The sequence below is a fragment of the Monocercomonoides exilis genome (assembly GCF_001643675.1).
Source record: "Monocercomonoides exilis strain PA203 chromosome Unknown scaffold11-1913109, whole genome shotgun sequence".
NCBI classification, from domain to species: domain Eukaryota; phylum Preaxostyla; order Oxymonadida; family Polymastigidae; genus Monocercomonoides; species Monocercomonoides exilis.
The window spans coordinates 968,785-991,469 of NW_027150556.1; the positions used below are offsets into that span (position 1 = coordinate 968,785).

Genomic DNA, 22,685 nt, shown 5'->3' on the forward strand with positions numbered 1-22,685 from the left:
CTTTCAAAGTTCTGTCTCCAGCAGCGCTTCTTGATAAACGAATGCTTCAGCTTCAAGTTGCTCCGATGTTACACTTACATATTCGAAAAACATTCGTAGTCACTTATAAGCTAAAATTGCTCAACTTTCTCAACTGATAGAATTCAGAGAAAGAAAACAAACTTTGAACCTGGAACATTTATGTTACTTTTTAATTTGAATTTTCTCTTTTATATTTTCTGAATAGTAAATTAATTTTTCGAAGTAGAAGAAGAAGATGATGATGAAGAAGAAGAAGATGATGATGATGATGATGAAGAAAAAGATGATGATGATGATGATGCTGACGATAATGAGGAATAAAAATATGCATCTGTTGGATAAAACGTCTTTGAATTCAATCCAAACTTCACAGGAGGAAGTTCGATTGTTTTTGATGATGTCATTTCATTCGAAATAGAAGAAGTTGAAGTGGTTGAAGAAGCAAAAGTTGAAGAAAGAAAAGAAAAATTAATTTATTTCGATGAATAAGAATTTGGATGACCAAAAGAAATTACTAATTTATCTTCTTTTTTAACTTTATCCCATCTGACAACATCAGCCACCATCAACTTCACAGAATGAATAGCAAAAAGCTTATCTTTTCCGCCTTGTTTGCTTTCTCTTATCATCTTCTTTGATGAATCACTCAATGAAATACTATCAACTGCCTTCACTTTCCTATAAGAATCAGAATAATTATTGGAAACAACTGAAATGCTCCTCAAAACTCGTTTGCCTCCTTTAAACTTTGCGGTTTTAGCTTCTTCTTCTCTTCTCATTCTTCTTTCTCTTTCTTTCTCTCTCTCTTACTCCTTCTCTTCCTCTTCTCCTTTCCTTGTCTCCATCCTGAATGAAATAGAAGAAGTAAACATCAAACAGAGGCGCATAAAGTGGATGCTCAGAAGCAGTTGTTGGTCTTGGCGGAGGCGAATGAGGAGGGAGAAGAGGAGGAGAATGAGAAGGAGGAGTATTATGAGAGAGAGAAGAGGAGGAGGAAGAGGAAGAAGAAGGAATGGAAGATGAGGGAGATGAAGAAGAAGGCAATGATGTTGGTATTGATGATAAGGATGGAGGAGGAAGAAAAGCAACAGAACGAGTTAAAGATGAGGAAATTGAAGAAGAAGAAGAAGGAGGAGGAGGAGAAAAAGAAGGAGAAGAAGAAAGAGGAGGAGAAGGAGGAGAAGGAGGAGAAGGAGGAGAAGGAGGAGAAGGAGGAGAAGGAGGAGAAGGAGGAGAAGGAGGAGAAGGAGGAGAAGGAGGAGAAGGAGGAGAAGGAGGAGAAGGAGGAGAAGGAGGAGAAGGAGGAGAAGGAGGAGGAGGAGAATGAGAAGGGGGAGGAGGAAGAAGAAGAAGAATGAATATTTTGATACAAACAGGACTGAATAGTTTGGAGCGTGAACAAGAATGAAAAAAGATGATGATGAAGCAAAAACAGTTTAAATAGTTCCATTTCCGTTTGCGCTGAGCTGCGGCTGAAACAGAAACGCTCGCAAAAGAGAGAAGACCTGTGCAACTCGGAAAACAGGATAGACGAGTTGCTTTTGATCGAAATTCTCAAAAATATCTTTTGGTCTGACTCTATGAAACCGTCATCAAATTCTCTGTTTTCCTCTCCCTCGTCCAGCATCCCTCTCAATCATTTATCCAAATCAACTCCATCCAAATTTCAAACATATTCCTCACTAAACAGCTATCGAATATGATTAAACATAGCTTTTTGAGAATGCATGATTTGAAAGCGACTGCCACATCAAAGAAAGTCAAAAAACAAAAAGAATGCATAGAAAAAGAGATAAAAACAGTACAAATTCAAACTTCATTCACGTTACAATAAAATTTGTATTGTTTTTTTGCAACTTTCAATCTTCAGTTCATCTTCATTTGCACGAAACACTTAAAAAGTGAATCTAAACATTTTAGTATGGGATTGATCAAAAGAAATTATGTGATAAAAATTATGTTAATGTACCTAAAAACTGCTCCACCTAAAAGTGTTATTTTTTTATGTTATTCATTACTGTTTTGTTGAAACGGAAAAAATCGCAAAACTGAAGAAGGTATTTTTTTACACTTATGCCAATCTGATAAATAATGATTTGTTCAATTGAATATACACTGCACCATTTATTGTTCAAATTTGATAAAGTTATTTATTAATGTTCATCAAATGGAGTATTTTAAACGAAAAAAAAGTTAATGTGAAAAATTGGTCACAGACTGAATGTCAGAAAGTGATTAAAATAATGAATGTTGTAATTATTCATATAAGAAATGAGAAATTGAACCTCTGTTTAAATTATTTGTCAAAAAACATTAAAATGTCCGCTTTTTCAGAAAAAAATCATCATCCTTGAAATCGGACAATTTTCAAATGAATTCGTCTAACAGTTAGGTGTAAAACCTACACTTGTGCAAAAACTCGTAAACTTGACTTTTTTTTTCAAAATACTCGTCCACATTCATTTATCTGAAAGCGTTATACATTTTGATGAAAATATTAATTTTTATTTGTTTTCTATTTTGGATTACGGCAGAAAACTGTGAGATGAATTTTGAAATCATAATTTATTTCAGAGTATTGAATTTGAAATCTTATTTAAAAATGACAAGAAAATTATCATTTGCAAACTTTTTGAATTGCAATTGTGAAAAAAATCAAAAATATGAAATGCATTCATGAAAAATATTTTGTGGAAGGAAAGATCACTTTTCGATATTCACTAACAAAAACGTAAATCAAATTTATTTATCGAAAATTTAGACTGAAAAGAATGTGATATCAAAAATAATTACCCAAATCAAAAATATAAATTATAAAATAAAAGAAAAAAATAGTTCATAAATCTTTGTTTTCGATTTTCTAACGTAATACAAAATATGAAAAAATAAAAATTAATATTTTCATCAAAGTGTATAACGCTTTCAGATAAATGAATGTGGACGAGTATTTTGAAAAAAAAAGTCAAGTTTACGAGTTTTTGCACAAGTGTAGGTTTTACACCTAACTGTTAGACGAATTCATTTGAAAATTGTCCGATTTCAAGGATGATGATTTTTTTCTGAAAAAGCGGACATTTTAATGTTTTTTGACAAATAATTTAAACAGAGGTTCAATTTCTCATTTCTTATATGAATAATTACAACATTCATTATTTTAATCACTTTCTGACATTCAGTCTGTGACCAATTTTTCACATTAACTTTTTTTTCGTTTAAAATACTCCATTTGATGAACATTAATAAATAACTTTATCAAATTTGAATAATATTCAAAACTTTTACGAATAAAAAGTTCACAAAATTTGAATAATAAATGGTGTTTGTTAATTATTTTTAGAATTAATAAATCGTATGAAATGAAATTCAATTTGATTATATATGAATCAAGAACTGATTCTCAAAAAATTGAAAAATTTAAAAACTTATTTCACTCTAAATCGGATACCATTTTATCGGGTTTTGCACGACTTTTTGTGTCTATATCAGATTGTGATAATATACGATGCTGCTTAACACAGAAAACAATAAAAATTAATTGACTAATTAATTAATTTTGGGTCGATTTTTTTATTTTTGGAAATTCTATACAAATACACTTTTTTCACTTGCAAAATTAATTTTTTTCATAAATACATTTATTTTTGACTTATTTGAGCACATTTTTGAAAAAACAAAAAATTGAAAATTTTGATCAAAAAATCGATTTTCCATTGAAAAAATAACCCATTATAATAAAAAATGTGATTTTATATTTTCAGCCCTGTGATTATACGCGATGGAAAATATATGAAAAATAGGACAAAAATGTCGGTGCATCGAAAAATGTGACAATAAACGATGCTGATAATATTCGATGTGATTATATCTGGATTAGACTGTACTAGAAAGAAAACACGACAAAAAGAAAGGGAAATGCGTGATGGTGCGACTGAAAAATAGAAAAAAGAGATATCAAAATCAATTATTGAAAGACACAAAATACCAGGATCAACTATTTGCGTGGATGAATGTAAAGCATACAGCTCTATATCATCTTTGGGATATGATCATCACACTGATTGCTGCAAATACAATTTTGTTGATCCAGATAGTGGAATTTGAACAAATTCGAAAGAAAACACTTGGTCAAATTTTCGAAAATCTCCTCCCTGAAATGGGATAAAAGAAAAATACATAGATGATTTCATGACAAGCTTTGTTGGAAAAAGATTAGAGATTCTTTATTCAGAAAATTTAATTTAAATATTACTTGCATAAAAGCTCTTAAATGTTGAAAAAGAAATTGATGAAACCGAAAAAGATGAAACCGAAGAATCTGATGAAAGTGATGTGCCAGTTCGAAATCAAAATGTTGAATTAACTGAAGATGAATCTGATTCTTAAGGAGCGGGCGATGGAACAGATGCATCCGAGTATGAATTGTGAGAAACGAAAATTCCATTCACCTTTGACTCCAAATATATATTTATTTGAGTGATTATTTTTGAGATCATATTTTTTCATTCAAATTTTTCGATTCAAAAATTTCCTTTGAACATAAATTCATGAACACTGAAGAGTGAAAAGCCTCAATAAAGACATTTGAATATTGATTTCAGATGATTCACTTATTCTTAATTCAGCTGTGAGAAATTAAGCATATGAATTCAGAAGCTCTACCCAATGACAAGTAAAATTTGAAAAATCTTCAACACGAAAAAAGTTATGATTTCGAAAATAATCTGCCATTTATTTATTTATACGTAAATTAATAATCAAAATAATATTTTTCTTCAAAATCCGGAGATAGTAATTTCAGAAATTATTTAATAACGACAAATACAAACATGTAGAACACAAATAAGTTGCATTTAGGTAGTGATATATTGATTCTTTCTGAGGCTTTTTCGAAAAAATAGTTTTGATAGTTTTGAAAAACTTAACTCCTTGTAATTCTTGTTTTTTTAATTTCAACGTTAATATTTGAAACAGAACAATAATCAATAAATGAAAATAAATGAAAAAAAAGTAAAAATTATACATACATCATACAGAAAAGGATGTTTTTATCAGCTAATTCTTGTTTTTGCTTTTCAAAAAAACGGGAAATACATCATCATTAAAAAATACTTCAACCAATTTTTCATATTCATTCATTTTCATTTTAAAGTTTCTTTTTAATTTTTCAACTTCATTGTATTTCGCCTTTAATGCACAGCCTTTTCACTTGCCCGAAAGCACCAGAGACAGCACAAAAGACAACAATGTTTCATTGCGTGTGAGAAAGAGAGAAGGAGCAACCACTCCGTTTTCTGAATAAATATCAATCTTAAATGTTCAAAACACTCGTGCTCACAAGCCTCCAAAAAAATAAATGAATAAAAAAGAAAAATGAAAAAAGAAAATATATCTGGTCTCAACAATTCTCAGCAAAGCAAGCAAGCAAGCAAGCAAGCAAACATACAGAAACTCTAACAAATCACAAATTACAAAGCCAACAGCCAACAATAATCTCAAATGCCATGAATGCCAACGGCACACCCATCGCAACACTCATCGCAACACCCACGCATCTCACACCCAATCAGCCAATCAGCCAATTAAACATTCAGCGCGTTTCAGAGCCAGCCCTCACCCGTCCACCCTCTTGTATGCCTGCCCTCCTCCTCCCCCTCTCCCTCCCCGCCGCCTCGCCCACGGCAGCACAATCACCACCACCAGCACCACACACGCCACCCCAAACAGCACCCCAAATGCCACCGACAGCCCAATATACGTCTTCTCCCGCTTCTTGTCCTCCTCCTCCTTCGCCCGCTGCGTCTCCACCTCCGACCCTGCCACATAGAACGGCACCTGCGACTCGCAGATCGACTTGTGCCACTCCTCCTCCTTGAACTGCGACGGAAACACCCCTTCCACCGCCTTCACCAGCTCCTGCTCACCCCATTCACACACAATCCCCAATCACCAAAAAAGAAAAAAATAAATTAAAAAACAAATTGTTGTGTTGATGATGATGATGATGGATGCACACCTCCACCGGACACTCCATGCTCTTGCACTGCACCGGCTGGAACGCTGCCCACAGCTCTTCTGTCCCTGCCTTCTTCTGGTCTTCCTGGAAGAAGAACTTGAAGAAGTACTCTCCCCCTTTTATTCCTTTGCTGCCTTTCCCAACTCCATTGCTGTTGCTGCTGCTGCTGCTGCTGCTGCTGCTGCTGCCACCTCCACTCCGCCGGTGCAGCTCCACAATCACCACACTCCCATAATACGGGATCTTCGACGCCACATGCCCCAGGCCCCGCAGCACCATGTCCAGCGTCGTGTCGTGTGCCGAGTAGTGGTGCAGCTTGATGTGCGGCCGCGCCGGCTCGGCCTCCAGCGCCTCTGCTGTCCGTGCAGGATTCACTGAAAAGATCTTCACAAAAGACAAAGACAGACAAATAATCAGAATTCAAAAATGTTTTTCATCATTTCCACCACCAAAAAATAACAACTTCGAAAATAACATTTTCTTTTTTGTAATTGCAAATGACAACCCTTCTCCTCTCTTTTCATCTTTTCAAAATATCAAAAAAGAAAAAAGCGAATTCCAAAATTACCTCTTCAAACAGCTTCCCCAGCGTCGCCTGCTTCCACAGCGTGTTGTTCACTGCAAAATAGAACTTCCGCCCCTCGTGCTGCAGCCCCTCCAGCTTCCCCAGCAGCACCTTCAGCTCCTCCGTCGCCTTCTCCGTGCTGCACACCCAGCACCACCCCATTTTTCAATGGAAAAAAAAATAAAGAAAAAATGAATGAATTCTGCTTTTCACACTTGTGCTCCACCTCCACATTCATCGCATCCACCACATCCTCCACCGTCGCAAAGTCGATCTCTACCCCGTACCGCGCCTTCGCCTCTGCCCGCGCCTCCTCGTACTTCTTCAGGATCCCTGCCGCCTCCTCCGTCTTCATCCAGTTCCCAAACAGCCTTTCTGTCACAGCACTGCTCATTCCATTTCAAATAAAAAAAAAAATATAATTTTCATTGAACAGCCAAAAAATAAGACACACCACGCAGAGTACCCCTTCAGCAGATACTCCTCCTTCCCAGGCACCGTCTCGATCGGGACTGTCTGGAACACCTCGGGCAGCGCAATCCCCTCGCCAGCCTCCTTCTGCCCCGCTCCTGCCTGCCGCTGCGCCTTGTGCGGGAACAGCCCCGCGTGCAGCGACCACGTGGACATCAGGCACCGCTCCACGTCCGACGACCGCACGTGCACCGCGCTCCCCGAGTACTCCGCCGGCAGGAACGCCCCGTAGTGCGCCCGCAGCGTCTGCCCCAGCACATACAGCTGCTCCATCCCCCGCTCCGTCAGCACCCCGTTCTGCGCCCACTGCGTCAGCCCCGCCAAGTTCGCATACGGCGTCCGGTCCCCTGCAACAACAGCAACAGCAAAAAACAGAAAAAATCAGTTTGTTCGACCGTGCAGGGCACAGCCCCTGCAAAACACGCGGTGCACACCATGCCGCGTAAGGATCGTCACCGACACCAGCTCTGCACTGCCCAGCCCCATCACGCACACCACGCGAAGAAAACTCAAAAATCTCAGCAAATCCACAAACGCCATTTATTACGGGTCTCCAACACCCAAAACCCCCGAAACACCCCGAAACACCCCCTTTCCCAGATGCGCTGCCTGCCCTGTGGCACGCGCTGCAGGGCCATTTTCTGGTGCGAAAAAGGGCATTTGGGGGAGTATGGGCCCAATTGTTTTTTTGTTATTTTTTATCAGCCTTTTTTCTGGGCTTGCGGGTGCTTGTGCCTGCTGACAGACTGGGAACCGGATGGACTCGTATGCAGCAGCAGGGCTGGAGGCCGGGGTGCCGGGGTACATGCGGAAGCGGGAGCCGAAGATATCGAAGGCGAGCACAGATGTTTGTGTTTTTTGCTTGGCTTTTCTCGATTTGTTTTTGACTTTGCTTTGCATGTGGTGGGGCGTTGCGGGGGGTGCAGTACAGCGCAGACTTCAGGCGTGGGAAGGCCCTTTGGCTGTGTTTTAACAGTTTTTTCTAATTTGTTGCTTTTCTGTTGCTGGGGTGCAGCACGGCGAGCGTGGACGTGGTGAAGGCGCGGAAGGTGGTGTATCCGTTCTCGAAGGACAAGCGGGGGACAGCGGTGCGTGCAGGGGTGGACAAGGTTTGCGAACAAAATAAATGTATTCTTTCCATTTTAATCATTATTATTATTGCTGTTGCTGTTTTGCTTTTTCGGGGAGGGCAGACATACGACCCGAAGTACACGGTGACGGACGCGCACGTGGGGACGCCGAACATTGCGAAGACGTCGAGGCCGGAGACATCGCTGGTGCAGCCGGTGACAGACATCATCTACGACACGAAAGACACGCTCACGAAGCAACGGCATGGCCCTTGCTCAATTTTTTTTCTATATATTTATTCATTTTTATATCTTTGGGTGCGGGTGGAAAAGGACGCGGACATCGTTTCTGGGGACGCGGGAGCAGCGGCCAGAGCTGTGGCGGAATGATCATGAAGACAATGTGATGCTTATTTCTTTTTCTCTCTTTTTTTGTTTATGTTATTGTTATTGTTGGGGGATGGGAGCAGACATACAACCCGTCGTACAAGCGGGTGGACCGGGCAGTGCGGGGGGTGCCGGCGCTGGGGAAGCAGGAAGGGCGGGAGCGAGACATCCATGGAGTGAAGATGATGGTGTGTGGCTTTGGAGGAGGAAAAGAAGAGGATGAATTCTTTTGAAACCTTTTTGATTTGTTATTAATTGTTTATTTTATTTTATTTTATTTTATTTTGATTTTTTGGGGGATGGGATGGGGCAGGACAAGTTTTACGAGGTGAAAGGGAAGGAGAAGAATCAGGTGTCAACGTCATTCTGTTCAGTGAGCAACCCGCGTGCGAGTGGGGTGGGAGACATGGCGCGGGAGATGGACTTTCTGATCCACCAGACAGAGGTGTGTGTGTGTGTGTGTGTAGATGAGGTGGATGAGGTGGAAGTTTTATTTGATCTTTTCATTTTTTCCTTTTTGATTTTGTGTTTGGAGTTGGATTTGGAGTTGAGATTTTGAAAGGAAAGAAGAGACGAGATGTGAAAGAGAATGACATTTTTATTGATTTTTGTGATGGAAGCAGAAAGCGTGCGAGGACATTGATGCAGCGATTGCGAAGTATCGGAGCCGGGCAGCGATGATGTGAGAGAACAATTGGAGAAAACAATTGGAGAAAACAACAGAAGAAAATGATGAGAGAAAATGATGAGAAAAAAAAGAAGGAGCTGCCATTTGCACTTCACCAGAACACACACTTCACCCACTTTCTTTCTTCCTTTTTTTCTTGTTTTGTTGTTTCATTTTATTTCATTTTGTTTTGATTGTGAAATGTTGAAAAAGGTATTTTCGATTTTGATTTTTTCTTTCTTTCTTTCTTTTTGTTTTTTTGTTTGATAGAAATGATAAGATGTTCTGATTGAGAATCAATATATTTATTGTTTTTTTAAACAAAAAGTTGGATTCTCTTTTCTCAATCAAGATTTAAATGTGAATGTTTTTTTTATTTTTCTATTTAAAATGAAGTTTATTACACAATCAAGTTTTATTCAGATAAAAATATCACAACAACCATTAGAAACATATCACAATAACCAGTTTTATTCATTTTTATTAACATAAACACTTCCAACAACAAGAACATTACTCAAAGTGAAGTGGACTCGCTTTATTGATGCATTCTTTGTTTTAAAGCGCTTCAACAAAAATAAAGAAGATATTTCCTTTTCTACTCGCTTTTCTCCATCAAACACTTCAACTTCAGTCACCTTCCCAAACCCATCCCTCTTCTTCTTCCTGCCAACTTCTTCTCCTTTCACTAATGGAAGGCCGCAGAGTCTTCTCAGGTCCCAAAGCGACACCTCTCCATTTTCGTTGCCCAAAGCCACAATTGTGCTTTCCCAGCTGACAGCAACAGACCATATTGGCGAGTCAGATGCACACACAGTTCGAAACAGAGTAAATTCGCGTGTGTCGTACACATTAAGCTCTCCATTGAAATGAGCAGTCAGAAGCATCAGCCCATTTGGCGAGAAGGTCATGCACGTGATGGGAGAAGCATTTTCTTTGATAGAATAAAAAGACAGTTCGCAGTTAATCGATACGAAAGAAGGAGATTCAAAAAAAAATTTATAGAATAAAAGAATAATAAAGAAAGAAGACACAATAAATACCTTGAATGCAATGGATGGATCTTCCAGTATGAACGTTCCAGATGATAATCTTTCCATCGCTGTCGCTTGAAGCCAAGTAGAGTCCATTCCCACTCCAGCACAGGCAATCCACAGATGCCCTGTGGCCAACAAGCATCCGAATAGCCGAAATGAGGCTGGTGTTCCACACACGCACAACCCCATCAGACCCGCCAGACGCAAACAGATGATGATTCCCACTGAAACTGACACAGTTAACACCAAAGCCGCAATGAGAGACGCCGCTTCCTCCGCCTGCAGCACTGCCGGTGCTTCCATAGACACACAGGCAGCTGTTGGTTTCGGTGGAGTAGAGACGGATGTTGCCGTCGTGACACGCTGTGATGAGAAAATGACCATCTCGTGTAAATGAAGAGGAGAACACAGAGGAGCAATGGCCCATCAGAGGAGAAGTTCGCACTGAAGAAAGAGAAAAATGTAATCATATTAACATTCAAAAAGTTGTTGAAAGAAAGAAACGAAAAATTAAATGTTTTTGCATAAAGTGTCAAACTTAAAATTAAAAAAAAAGTCATTTCAGACCGTGATAAGAAGAGCTTGAGAGCATTGGAGGGTTTCCAAACATGTCCAGCAGCTCTGCTGTGAACGGCTGTTCGAGCTGTTTCTTCAAAAAGAAGTCTCTTTGCTTCAATGGAAGACGGCGGGCACGTTCAGCTGCAAGTGACACAGCTGTCTGAGTAGAAAGAGTAGACGATTGAGAAGAAGAAGAAGAGGCAGAAGACGAAGAGGCAGAAGACGAAGAAGATGATGATGACGATGAATTGGAAGACGAAGATGAAGCATTCTGATTGGACTGTCCAGATGCTGCTGAACCAGATCCTCCACTTGCATTGCCCGAATTCTCACCTTCTTTCCCCTTCCCTGCAGCTCCTGCGCTGTTTCCACCAACAGAATCGTCCTCTTCTTCGTCGCCGTCGTTGCTGAAGTGCCCAATTATGCTGTGCTTCCGCATCATCTCCACCAGCGCTGCTTCTCTGTCTTTCAGGCGGTGTTCTCTTTCAGCATCCAACTTGATCTGCGAGCGATGCTGTGTCAAATGTGCTTCTGCTGCCTCTTTTATCACGGGCTGAACAAGCATGCACACCATATGCGAAGCCTGCTGAGGAAGGCGATTATTATTCTTGGAATAAGAATGGGATGCAGAAGAAGAGGAAGAAGAGGAAGAAGATGATGATGAATGAAGTGTGCTTTGTGAAATGGAAGATGAGGATGTCTTTGATCGTAGTGTTGCTTCTGACAGATGTGGAATGATGATTTTCGTCTTTTTCCCTTCGCTCTCTTCGCTCGGCTTCTCCACATCCATTTTGCCTTCCTCTCTTTTTGTCTGCTCTTTCCCCTTTTCGTCGTAGTCGTCCCACAGCATCATCAGCCCCACCACGCCAAGCACCTCCTGCCGTGTGAGCTGTGTTGTCCGCACAGTCTCAAGCATCCTCCTCCTCTGCCGTGTGCACTCACTCAGAACAGCCTTCTTTGCTGTCTGCGACTGTCCCAGCTGGCGTCTGATGACTGAAGACATCTGCACACTCTGCCTGTTCAGCTGCTGGGCAGACACAACCAACGACAAAAGAGTAGACTTCAGAGACTTTTGAAAAGAATGCGCTTTTTCTGGGGGAACTGAGGAGAAATCGAGAGAATTTGAATTTGATGAAGAAGAATTGAATGGTAAAACGTTTTGCTGAGATGAAAGAGAAGAAAGAGAAGAAGAAGAAGAAGAAGAAGAAATAGATGATGTGATGTTGGCAGATGAAGAGTGAAGTGAAATATCAGTTTTTTGTGAAGCTTCCTGTGAATGTGGAGACGAAAGCATCGCAATTTGCTTTGTGATTTTTGCGATCTGCTGCAGAAAAACCGAGCGAAGTGTCAAAGAAATCCTGAACTTTCTCAACAAATTCAAAAATTGTTTGTTTTGCCCCACGTTCGGTGAATCGCTGGAGTAAAATGGATGACTCTTCTTCCTTTTGCTTGTGCGAATATTGTCTATCGAAGAAAGCTTTGACAGTTTTGAAGTCATTTTCCGTTTTGCATGTGCGGCGATGTTAATTTCTTCTTTTTCTGTTTCCTTTTTAATCTTCATCCACAACGCAGAGCTTGTCTCTCTCTTTTTCACCTCTTCCTTCGCCAGCTTCAGAACCTGTCCAGCTGCCATTGCAGTTGCTGCATTCACCGACGAAGCAGCAGAAGAAGAGGAAGAGGCAGAGGAAGAGGCAGACAAAGGATGGAATGTGACATCTTTCCTCTCGCCATGCACACCCTGCAGAGCAGCATCAGACACAAATGACATCGAATGCAATGGGTCAGAGTCAACAACAACAGTCGAACTGTTCGTAAGCGCCGGGGGACGAGGAAAAGACGAGTGCAGAGGAGACGGGATGGGAGAGGGAACAGGTGGGAACATCGGCTGGGGAACGCCCATTTCCATCTTCTGCTTCATCTGTGAAGACATCTGAGAAGACATTTGAGAAGACATCTGTGGCTGAAATGTGGGATAACCTGCTCCAACAACAGGCGGAGGAATGTTTGAGGGTATTGCTGGGAATGGCTGTGCTGTCTGAAGAGGCGTTGGCTGCTGAGAAGGTTGAGTGCTTTGTGCTTCATCCAAATGTGTGTCTGCTTTTTTGTTGTTGTCTGCTGGTGAGCTTTTATCATTCTCTTTTTCATTTGCATTTTCTCGCTGCATCGCACTTTTCCTCGTTCGCATTTGTTTTGATTGTGGAGTGTGTTCACTTTCAGCTTCATTCTTCTCTCTTTCTTTCTCTTTCTCTCTTTCTCTTTCACTTTCTCTTCCTTTTGGATATCTTCCTCGCCTTCCTCTTCTGCCTCTTCTTGATTCTTCCACTTCGATCTCTTCCACTTCACTTTCTGGTTTGCCATCGTCCCATTCATCCAAAACAGCAGCTGCCTGCTTCAGCGGCCTTCTCTGTGTGAACTGATTGCCCTGTGGCCCGCCCATTGGGGTATGAAAAGATGACACAGAAGACAAAGGTATTTGCGACGGTGTTATCATCGAAGGCGCTCCAAACTGGGCAGAAACAGACGATGGAGCAGGAAAAGGCTGCTGTCCAAACATTGTGCTTGATGGGAAGTAAGTAGCACCAGTCAACGCACCCACAGCAGATGGTGAAAGGATGTTTGATGAAGAAGAAGTTGGAGTCGGATGAAGAGGAATGTTTGGAGCGCCTCCACCGCCCATCATCTGGCTCATTGATCTATTTGGATTCATTGAAGAGGTTGAAGGTGTCGAATAAGAAGACGACGAGGAGGAGGAGGAAGAGGAGGAAGAAGAACTAGTATTTGAAGAAGAAGAAGAAGATGTATTATAAGGCTTTCGACTATTCGAATAGGACTGTCTATTCTGTTGAGATTGTCCTCCATCATTTGCATTTGAGTTAATAACAGAATTTGCTTTCTGCGCTGCCAATTTTCCTTCTTTAATTTCGTTCAGCTTTTTTGCCTCTGCTTCCTTTTTGGCTTTCTCTTCGTTTTCCTTCTTCATCAGCTCCATTTCATAGCGGTTGAACTCACCAGGATGCTCCATCGGCACTTTTCCTATGACTTCTTCTCTGGTGATGCCCATTGCACGGTGGAAGGCGTTGTGGAAGATAAGAGACGCTGATGCGATGGCCAGTGGGGACAGACGGTGGTGTGTGCTGATGTTCCACAGACGAGCTGCGGGCGAGTTTGGAGAAGCAGACACGCTTGACAATGAATGGCAAGTGCATATCAGTGAACAATCAGGAGAAAATACAATGTCTGTGATGCTGATGATATGCAAACGAACAAATAATAAGATTAATGCGAACGAATATTGTTAGTTATAACAAGAACATACTTTGCAAGGCTTGCTTTACCGCCTTCAACAGGCGTTTCTCCATTATCTCGAAAAGTGAAAACAAGAATATCAGGAAGAGTGGCTGTAGAATGGCCTTCCTCTTCTTCCTTTTTCATCAACCCCTTTGCAATTCTGGTAAATAGCAGTTCTTTTTGTTGTTCTCTAGAAATGTCAGTGCCTGCCTCAACAACAGTTCCATTTGACATCAGAAGCTCTGAAGCAATACTTGCTCTGTCGAACATCGTTGCATTAGTTTCACCCTGCAGTTGTGCTCTTGATCTTATACAATCTTCCATGAATTGTTCAGTTTCAGGATGCAAAGTCGGTTCTTCCATCACAAGTTCTTCCTCTTCCACAATATTTTTTTGTTCTATTCTTGAAGCATGTGCAATTGACATATAATCGGGAACTTTATGTACAGGAGCTTGTTCCCCTTTCTTTTTTTTAGACTTTCTTTTCCCTTCATCTTTATTAAATACACCAATCATAAGATCAAGCAAATTTTCTTCTTCATTTTCCTCTTGCGCTGAGCGCCCATATATTGCTTTTGAAATACTTCCAATGGTTGGATCTTGTATATTTCCCCACCATTGCATTTTTTTAGAACCTTTAGAACCTTGGTTCTTTTTCTTCGAATAAATATCTTTGCTCATTTTCTTTAAAATATTCTATCTAATTGTAATCAAATAATGAAGATGAAAATAAACTTAAAACATTTTATAAAATAAGGAGAATGAAAATAACTTTTATATTACCTCTGATGTCCCTTTGTAAGATAAAACGATATAAATTAAAAATAATAATAAGCAGTGATAAAATATGGGCCCTTGACAATTGTTTGTTTATTGAATATTTATTAAATAATAAGGATGTTCAAGTCTTATTTGCTTTATCAAAAAATTGGATCAAATTTGCCATCACTTTATAACGAAAATAATCTTTCGTTTAATTTACATTGTGAGTTGTGCTGTTGTGGAGTTAAACGACATTTAATTTTACACATATATTTTAGACTATTTTCAACTTGGTTTGCTTTATAAATCTTTTTTGTAACCTTAGAAATTTTGAAATGTTAGTTTTATTCTTTTGTTCGCTTTTTATTCGATAAGTCATGTCCCAATCAACATTGGCTGACTTTGAAATAAAAAAACTTCTTGGAAGAGGAAGCTATGGAGAAGTTTTTGTTGTGAGAAGAAAAGCTGACGGAGGAACATATTGCATGAAACAAATCAATATTGCTCAACTAACACAGTTATGCAGAATTAGTATTTGTTAATTTTTATTCTAATGTTATGGATTTATAGAAAAGAAAGAGAAGACACTGTCAAAGAATGCTTTCTTTTAGCACAAATCGATTCTCCATTTGTTGTTAAGTATTATGACTCATTTTTTGATAAAGGATTGCTTAATATTGTAATGGAATATGCGGACCAAGGAAATCTTGCTGAATATCTTAAAGTTTGCCGCCAATTTGTAATGTTATTTTTTAAATTTAACGAAAAAATAGAAGCAGAAAGATATTAGAAAACCGATTCATGAAGATATTATATGGAAATTTTTTCTGGAAATGGCGCTTGGAATACATCGTATGAATAATTTGACAATTTCTTTAATAATTTTTTACCTTTCTTGCTTGATGCATTTGTGCATTAGATATTCATTGCAAACATATAATCCATCGAGATATCAAAACACTAAATATTTTCCTTGGGCACAACAACACGTTTGGATTTCATTTTTTAATGAATTTCTTTTTTTGATGTGAATGATCTTTTTATCGTTGTTTTGATTTTACTGCAACATATCATCTTTCTGTATTAAATAGTGTAAAGATTGGTGATCTTGGTGTTGCTCGAACACTCACAGCATCTTCCCCATTTGCCTCGACACTGATCGGAACTCCATATTATCTTTCACCTGAGCTTGTGAAAGGAGAGAAGTACAATGAACAGAGTGATGTGTGGGCGTTGGGTGTTGTTGTGTTTGAGCTAGCCACGTTTTCCAAGCCATTCGATGCGCAGAACCAAGGGGCACTCATTATGCGCATAATGGAAGCCAAACCAATGACTATCCCGACATCTGCACGAAATGAAGACGATTCAGGAAAAGACGGAGCTTCTCCCTTTTGTTGGGGCGTTCAGTCGTCTTCCTCCTCCTCTTCATCAGATGAGCCCTCTCTTGTTTCTGTACCTGTCACCTCTGCCCCGTCTGCCCCAACACCCAATCCTGGCTGGAATGGCATGCGATATTCTGCCCTTCTCTCCTCAACTGTTGCTGCGATGCTCATCGGAGACCCCAAAAAGCGCCTGACGCTTCCTCAGCTTTTGTCAAATCCGCTTGTCATCCAAAAGGGGAAGAAGCTGGGAATGTCGTGGCCGATTCCGATGGGCGGAATAAAAGTCGAAAGAATGTTAGCATCTTCAGCCACACAACAGCAACAACAAAATCCACAGACAGGATTGTCACAGCACAGCCGCTCTCAATCAGACTCCCCTTTTTCTGCTTCTCCTTCTTCGCCTTCCTCAAATCCCCCTCTGAACTCGTTTTCTGCTGCAGCAAAACCAAAAACAGCCGGAAAAAGCAGATTAGCTCCTCCAAAAACAGCGTCAAGTGCATCCAATTCTCCTTCTTCTGCTTCGGAGTTTCTTCCTCCTTCGTCTTCGGCTGTGCCACCTGCCAACATTTCTCATTCACATCACTCTTCTGTTGCTTCTCTTGTATCTCCAAAGTTTGCTCCTTCAAAACCTCCTTCTCGCGTCCAGGTGGTTCCTGCCACTTCTTTCACACCTTCTCATCTTGGATCTTCTCATTCATCACAATCATCGTCATCTTCTTCTTCTTCGTCCTCCTCCTCTTCATCATCACCTCATTCTGCTCATCTTGCCCATTCTCCCTCTCCTTCGCCATTTCAGCCATCTCTTTCTCCTCATTCTCATCTCCAGTCACCTTCTGCCTCTCCTCACCCTTCTTTCCAGCCATTCAAAGCACAACCTGCATTGAAGTCACGCAAAGTGCTCATTCCACCGCCAACTGCCCCGCCTTCCACATCTTCTTCTCCCTCTTGTCAGTTCGTCATCGGAACACACTCACCAGCCAGATTTCCTTCACTCGCGGCGACTCATTCACCACAGGATCATCTACAGTCGCATTCTCCTTCACACCCTCATGTCGCTGCTTCAAGTATCATTTCAACGCCATCTTCTTCTCGCCCTGTGACTTCTTCTTCTTCCTCTCCTTCTTCTTCTGTTCAATCTGATACTCCACCAGACACTCCGTCAAACATCCAATCACATCAGAAGCTACCTCCTCTTTCTGAAACACGTTCTACTTCTTCTCCTTCACACCAACAAATTCCTTCATCATCATCATCTTCTTCTTCTTTTTCTTCTCCATCCACTGTTTCCAATACACCTCACAAAAGAATCACTTCAATCCAATCTTCTTCCAACCATCCTCTTCATCATCAGCATTCACCTTCACTTCAACCTTCTTCTTCTTCCTCTTCCTCTTCTCCTTCTCCTTCGTCCATTTCATGTCAGCCAAAGAAAAAGAAGCCAAAGGCAACAGCAGAATCTGAAGAGACTGTTTCTGTACGCTTCTTCTACCCACCTGACTCCACTGGCTTCTCCATCTTCGAGTCTTCTGTTCCTCCTCACCAGCCTTCTTCTTCTTCTTCGTCTTCTCTTTCTCGTTCTGTTTCTGAGCCTCTTTCGCGCCTCGACGGTTCAACAAGACCAGTTTCAGCTTCTGCCATCAGCATCCGCAGCTCAGGTGTTTGTGCAGCTCCATCTGTTTCTTCTCCATCTGCAGCACTTTCATCATCATCATCATCTTCTTCTTCTTCTTCGCCTTCATCTGCTTCTGCGAATGCAGCTGCTCGCAGGCCAAAGACGACAGCTGTTGACAGAAGCAGAAGCAGCCACAGCAACAGCAATAAAAGCAATGGTGTCTCTTTTGAGCGCAACCAACAAAATTCTTCTTCTTCTTCTTCTTCTTCTGGAAAGGCTCAAATGAAACATTCACCTGATTTTCCGAGCATCCAAAAGACTGCCTGGCAGATTGCAGAGGAGAAAGCGATGCAGCGTGCAGTGGAAGCAGAGCTGGCGAGGAAAGAAGAGGAAGAGAAGAGCAAAAGAGAAGAAGAGTATCAGCGGCAGAGGGCAGCAGATGCGCTGGCTGTGATTGAGTTTCTGGGGGGAGAAGAGCTTGTGAAGCAGACAGCAACGAAGCTGGCAGAGTTAGGGACAACTGTGTTGGGAGAGGAAGGGAAAGACACAGAGAGGAAAGGGGGTGGAATGGGAGAGGAAGGAGAGAGAAAGGAGAAGGAGAAGGAGAACATGAGAGAAGGAGAAAAAGAGAAAGAGAATGCAAAAGAGAAGATTAATGACAAAAATACGGGAGCTGATTCAGAACATAAAAAAGGGAAGACTCCAAAAGTGTCTGCAGAAATTGATCCGGCAGAAGTGATTTCGGATGAAGAGAAAGCGAAACTTGCAGTTGAAGCAGCGATGTTGGCATACACTCGCCAGAAGCTGAAGGAAGAGAAAGAGAAAGAGCGCAACAGATCAGATGACGAGGTCGAAGGAGAGAGACAAGGCGATCCAAACGAAGAAGACGCAGATGGAAGCGACGATTCGAACTCGATAGAGGTCAATTGGATGCGCGATAGCAACGGCAACCTTCGAATTCTGTCTTCTTCTGTTGGATTGGGATCGATGGCTGGTGGAATTGGTGGTGTGGACGAGGAGGAAATCAAGTTTGCAGACGATGATGCTGGGCTGAGTGAAAAGGAGCGAAGGAAGAGAAGAAGAGAAGAAGCTGTGAAGAGAGGCATTGAAGAGGCAGCAGCGATTGGGCGAATGAAGAGAGAGAGAAAAGGGCTGAACGGAAGAGGAGGAGGTATATCTTTTGTTCCATCCTCATCCTCATTATCATCATCATCATCTTCTTCTTCTTCTTCTTCCTCTGTCTCATCCTCCAAAGTGCAATCATCGTATAATTCAGCGCTGTCTCAACCGCGCCGCCGCTCTCCTTTTTTAGGCCGAGCAGGCGCTGATGCCTCTTCCAACAGAGATGTGCTGTCGTGTGGGGCATCGGTGCCTGCTGTTGATCCTTTGAAGCCATTTCTGGGGCAGCCATCGCGTCTGTCTAATGTTCTGCATTCACGTTCATCATCATCATCATCATCATCATCTTCTTCTTCTTCTTCTTCTTCTTCTTCTTCTTCTTCTTCTTCTTCTTCTTCTTCTGCATTGACCAAAATCCACACACGATCGAAGAGCAGAGGCAAAGAGCAGGCAAAGAGCAGAAGCCGAAGCAGAGACAGAGTGCAGAAACGAGAAAGTCCAGTTCTCTCAGGCAAAATTGGAGTGAAGAAGAAGAAGAAGGGCAAAAAGGGAGAGATGAAGGTTGTGGGTGTAGCGTTGGGTGTCTCATGTGCTGATGCAGAGGAAGAGAAAAAAATGGCTGGCAAAATGACAGGCGGAGGGATCACGCTGAAGAAAAAGAGAAGAAAAACCCCAACTTCAAACATCGAAATTGACAAGCTGATGAATCGGAGGAATTCGACAAGCAGCAGAGACAACAATGGACAAACAGAAGAAAATGAAGAAAATGACAACAATGAGAATATGCGCAAAGACATTGTTGGTTCAAAGCCGCACAGGTTCAATCCAATTCGCAGAAGGTCAAATGATTTGAATGAATTTGATGAAGACGCTGCTTTTGATGAGAGCTGTGACAATGAAGAAGGAGAGGAAGAAAGCGAAAGAAGTGAAGAAGAAGAAGAAGAAAATGAAACAGAAATGGACAGGTTTTTAAGAGAAGAAAGAGAGCGAAGAGAAAGAGAGGAGGAAGAGAGGAAGAAAAAGGAAGAGGAAGAGAAGAAGATGAAGATTGTTGAAGAAAACAGAGAATGGGAGCAGATGCAAATGGAATCAGAAGACAAAAAGGGAATTGTGGGGAATGATTGGACAGCAACAACAAAGACTGAAAATGAAAAGGAAGAAGAGACTAAAGAAGAGACTAAAGAGGGGAATGTAGAAGAGAATGAAAAAAATGCAGCTGATGAAACGGAAGCGAAAGAAGGAAAAGCAACTGAAAGAGATGCTGATGATAAAAGTGAACAGGATGAATATTTCAATGAAGAAGCAAGTCATCAAATAGAAGAAACACATAATTCAAATGAGGAACAGAATGAAGAAACGAATTTTGAAATGAAAAATGATGATTTGCTGGAGGAAGAGTACGAAGACGATTTTGTGGAGTTTGAGGAGGAAGATGCAGAAAATGAAAGCAACCAAAAAGAAAGAGAAGAAGAGAGTGAAGGCTTCAAAGAAGAAAGAAGCGAAGAGTGTGACAGTTTGGAAAGTGAGCAAGCTGAAGAGAATGAAGAGCTGAGGAAGACTTGGATTGAAGAGCAACAGGAACAGATGGGATTGATCCTTCAATCTGATCTGGAAGATGCAGAAAAGCAGAACGAAGAAGAGAATTTGAATGCGGATTTGGACGAAGAAGAAGCACTTAATCCTTCAGAGATGCTTCTGAAAGGAGCATCAGAAGGCAGTGCAAATGATCTTCCTGTCGAATAGCTTTGATCGCCAATGAGCACAACTGAATAAACTCTTATAATCTTTTATCCTTCCCATGTGTATTTTTATTGAAGTTAGTATTTATGTGTGTATGTGTCTTTCTTTTAATTGATTGAATAGCAACAAATTAATATATTGATTCTCAATCAGAACATCTTATCATTTCTATCAAACAAAAAAACAAAAAGAAAGAAAGAAAGAAAAAATCAAAATCGAAAATACCTTTTTCAACATTTCACAATCAAAACAAAATGAAATAAAATGAAACAACAAAACAAGAAAAAAAGGAAGAAAGAAAGTGGGTGAAGTGTGTGTTCTGGTGAAGTGCAAATGGCAGCTCCTTCTTTTTTTTCTCATCATTTTCTCTCATCATTTTCTTCTGTTGTTTTCTCCAATTGTTTTCTCCAATTGTTCTCTCACATCATCGCTGCCCGGCTCCGATACTTCGCAATCGCTGCATCAATGTCCTCGCACGCTTTCTGCTTCCATCACAAAAATCAATAAAAATGTCATTCTCTTTCACATCTCGTCTCTTCTTTCCTTTCAAAATCTCAACTCCAAATCCAACTCCAAACACAAAATCAAAAAGGAAAAAATGAAAAGATCAAATAAAACTTCCACCTCATCCACCTCATCTACACACACACACACACACACCTCTGTCTGGTGGATCAGAAAGTCCATCTCCCGCGCCATGTCTCCCACCCCACTCGCACGCGGGTTGCTCACTGAACAGAATGACGTTGACACCTGATTCTTCTCCTTCCCTTTCACCTCGTAAAACTTGTCCTGCCCCATCCCATCCCCCAAAAAATCAAAATAAAATAAAATAAAATAAAATAAACAATTAATAACAAATCAAAAAGGTTTCAAAAGAATTCATCCTCTTCTTTTCCTCCTCCAAAGCCACACACCATCATCTTCACTCCATGGATGTCTCGCTCCCGCCCTTCCTGCTTCCCCAGCGCCGGCACCCCCCGCACTGCCCGGTCCACCCGCTTGTACGACGGGTTGTATGTCTGCTCCCATCCCCCAACAATAACAATAACATAAACAAAAAAAGAGAGAAAAAGAAATAAGCATCACATTGTCTTCATGATCATTCCGCCACAGCTCTGGCCGCTGCTCCCGCGTCCCCAGAAACGATGTCCGCGTCCTTTTCCACCCGCACCCAAAGATATAAAAATGAATAAATATATAGAAAAAAAATTGAGCAAGGGCCATGCCGTTGCTTCGTGAGCGTGTCTTTCGTGTCGTAGATGATGTCTGTCACCGGCTGCACCAGCGATGTCTCCGGCCTCGACGTCTTCGCAATGTTCGGCGTCCCCACGTGCGCGTCCGTCACCGTGTACTTCGGGTCGTATGTCTGCCCTCCCCGAAAAAGCAAAACAGCAACAGCAATAATAATAATGATTAAAATGGAAAGAATACATTTATTTTGTTCGCAAACCTTGTCCACCCCTGCACGCACCGCTGTCCCCCGCTTGTCCTTCGAGAACGGATACACCACCTTCCGCGCCTTCACCACGTCCACGCTCGCCGTGCTGCACCCCAGCAACAGAAAAGCAACAAATTAGAAAAAACTGTTAAAACACAGCCAAAGGGCCTTCCCACGCCTGAAGTCTGCGCTGTACTGCACCCCCCGCAACGCCCCACCACATGCAAAGCAAAGTCAAAAACAAATCGAGAAAAGCCAAGCAAAAACACAAACATCTGTGCTCGCCTTCGATATCTTCGGCTCCCGCTTCCGCATGTACCCCGGCACCCCGGCCTCCAGCCCTGCTGCTGCATACGAGTCCATCCGGTTCCCAGTCTGTCAGCAGGCACAAGCACCCGCAAGCCCAGAAAAAAGGCTGATAAAAAATAACAAAAAAACAATTGGGCCCATACTCCCCCAAATGCCCTTTTTCGCACCAGAAAATGGCCCTGCAGCGCGTGCCACAGGGCAGGCAGCGCATCTGGGAAAGGGGGTGTTTCGGGGTGTTTCGGG

At 41.3% G+C, this 22,685-nt stretch overlaps 6 protein-coding genes across 6 annotated transcripts; 3 read left to right on the forward strand and 3 right to left on the reverse strand.

The window, feature by feature from the left end:
- Positions 1-1,033: 1,033 nt before the first annotated feature.
- On the forward strand, positions 1,034-1,348 carry MONOS_12710 (uncharacterized protein; the record flags this gene model as incomplete). The annotated part of the gene is made up of 1 exon (XM_067865353.1): positions 1,034-1,348. The coding sequence occupies one exon, from the start codon at positions 1,034-1,036 to the stop codon at positions 1,346-1,348; it is 315 nt and encodes a 104-aa protein (XP_067731607.1).
- Positions 1,349-5,308: 3,960 nt separating this feature from the next.
- Positions 5,309-7,610, reverse strand: MONOS_14607c1 (uncharacterized protein; the record flags this gene model as incomplete). The annotated part of the gene is made up of 6 exons (XM_067867422.1): positions 5,309-5,934; positions 6,035-6,418; positions 6,603-6,738; positions 6,815-6,985; positions 7,054-7,417; positions 7,505-7,610. 6 exons carry the CDS (start codon positions 7,608-7,610, stop codon positions 5,632-5,634), a joined length of 1,464 nt encoding a protein of 487 aa, XP_067731608.1. The 3' UTR covers positions 5,309-5,631.
- A 143-nt stretch (positions 7,611-7,753) lies between these two features.
- On the forward strand, positions 7,754-9,730 carry MONOS_17271 (uncharacterized protein). Its single transcript, XM_067870175.1, has 8 exons — positions 7,754-7,917; positions 7,997-8,013; positions 8,086-8,179; positions 8,264-8,403; positions 8,474-8,543; positions 8,611-8,715; positions 8,841-8,972; positions 9,151-9,730. Exons 1-8 carry the CDS (start codon positions 7,828-7,830, stop codon positions 9,211-9,213), a joined length of 711 nt encoding a protein of 236 aa, XP_067731609.1. The 5' UTR covers positions 7,754-7,827; the 3' UTR covers positions 9,214-9,730.
- On the reverse strand, positions 9,424-14,701 carry MONOS_15710 (Transcription initiation factor TFIID subunit 5; the record flags this gene model as incomplete). Its single annotated transcript, XM_067868603.1, has 4 exons — positions 9,424-10,128; positions 10,238-10,675; positions 10,799-14,034; positions 14,106-14,701. The coding sequence occupies 4 exons, from the start codon at positions 14,699-14,701 to the stop codon at positions 9,665-9,667; spliced, it is 4,734 nt and encodes a 1,577-aa protein (XP_067731610.1). The 3' UTR covers positions 9,424-9,664.
- A 515-nt stretch (positions 14,702-15,216) lies between these two features.
- Positions 15,217-20,901, forward strand: MONOS_15711 (putative plant dual-specificity MAP kinase kinase family domain protein; the record flags this gene model as incomplete). The annotated part of the gene is made up of 5 exons (XM_067868604.1): positions 15,217-15,356; positions 15,410-15,563; positions 15,613-15,691; positions 15,759-15,828; positions 15,931-20,901. 5 exons carry the CDS (start codon positions 15,217-15,219, stop codon positions 20,693-20,695), a joined length of 5,208 nt encoding a protein of 1,735 aa, XP_067731611.1. The 3' UTR covers positions 20,696-20,901.
- MONOS_14609 (uncharacterized protein) lies at positions 20,781-22,677 on the reverse strand. The gene is made up of 8 exons (XM_067867424.1): positions 22,407-22,677; positions 22,312-22,328; positions 22,146-22,239; positions 21,922-22,061; positions 21,782-21,851; positions 21,610-21,714; positions 21,353-21,484; positions 20,781-21,174 (listed from the first exon to the last, which is right to left on the reverse strand). Exons 1-8 carry the CDS (start codon positions 22,494-22,496, stop codon positions 21,112-21,114), a joined length of 711 nt encoding a protein of 236 aa, XP_067731612.1. The 5' UTR covers positions 22,497-22,677; the 3' UTR covers positions 20,781-21,111.
- Positions 22,678-22,685: the final 8 nt, after the last annotated feature.

Coding starts and splice junctions, on each gene's coding strand:
- MONOS_17271 (XM_067870175.1), top strand. CDS start 7,828: ATGGACTCGTATGCAGCAGCAGGGCTGGAGGCCGGGGTGCCGGGGTAC. Junction 8,180..8,263: donor TGCGTGCAGGGGTGGACAAG/GTTTGCGAACAA, acceptor CGGGGAGGGCAG/ACATACGACCCGAAGTACAC. Junction 8,973..9,150: donor TTCTGATCCACCAGACAGAG/GTGTGTGTGTGT, acceptor TGATGGAAGCAG/AAAGCGTGCGAGGACATTGA.
- MONOS_14609 (XM_067867424.1), bottom strand. CDS start 22,496: ATGGACTCGTATGCAGCAGCAGGGCTGGAGGCCGGGGTGCCGGGGTAC. Junction 21,715..21,781: donor GGAATGATCATGAAGACAAT/GTGATGCTTATT, acceptor GGATGGGAGCAG/ACATACAACCCGTCGTACAA. Junction 21,175..21,352: donor TTCTGATCCACCAGACAGAG/GTGTGTGTGTGT, acceptor TGATGGAAGCAG/AAAGCGTGCGAGGACATTGA.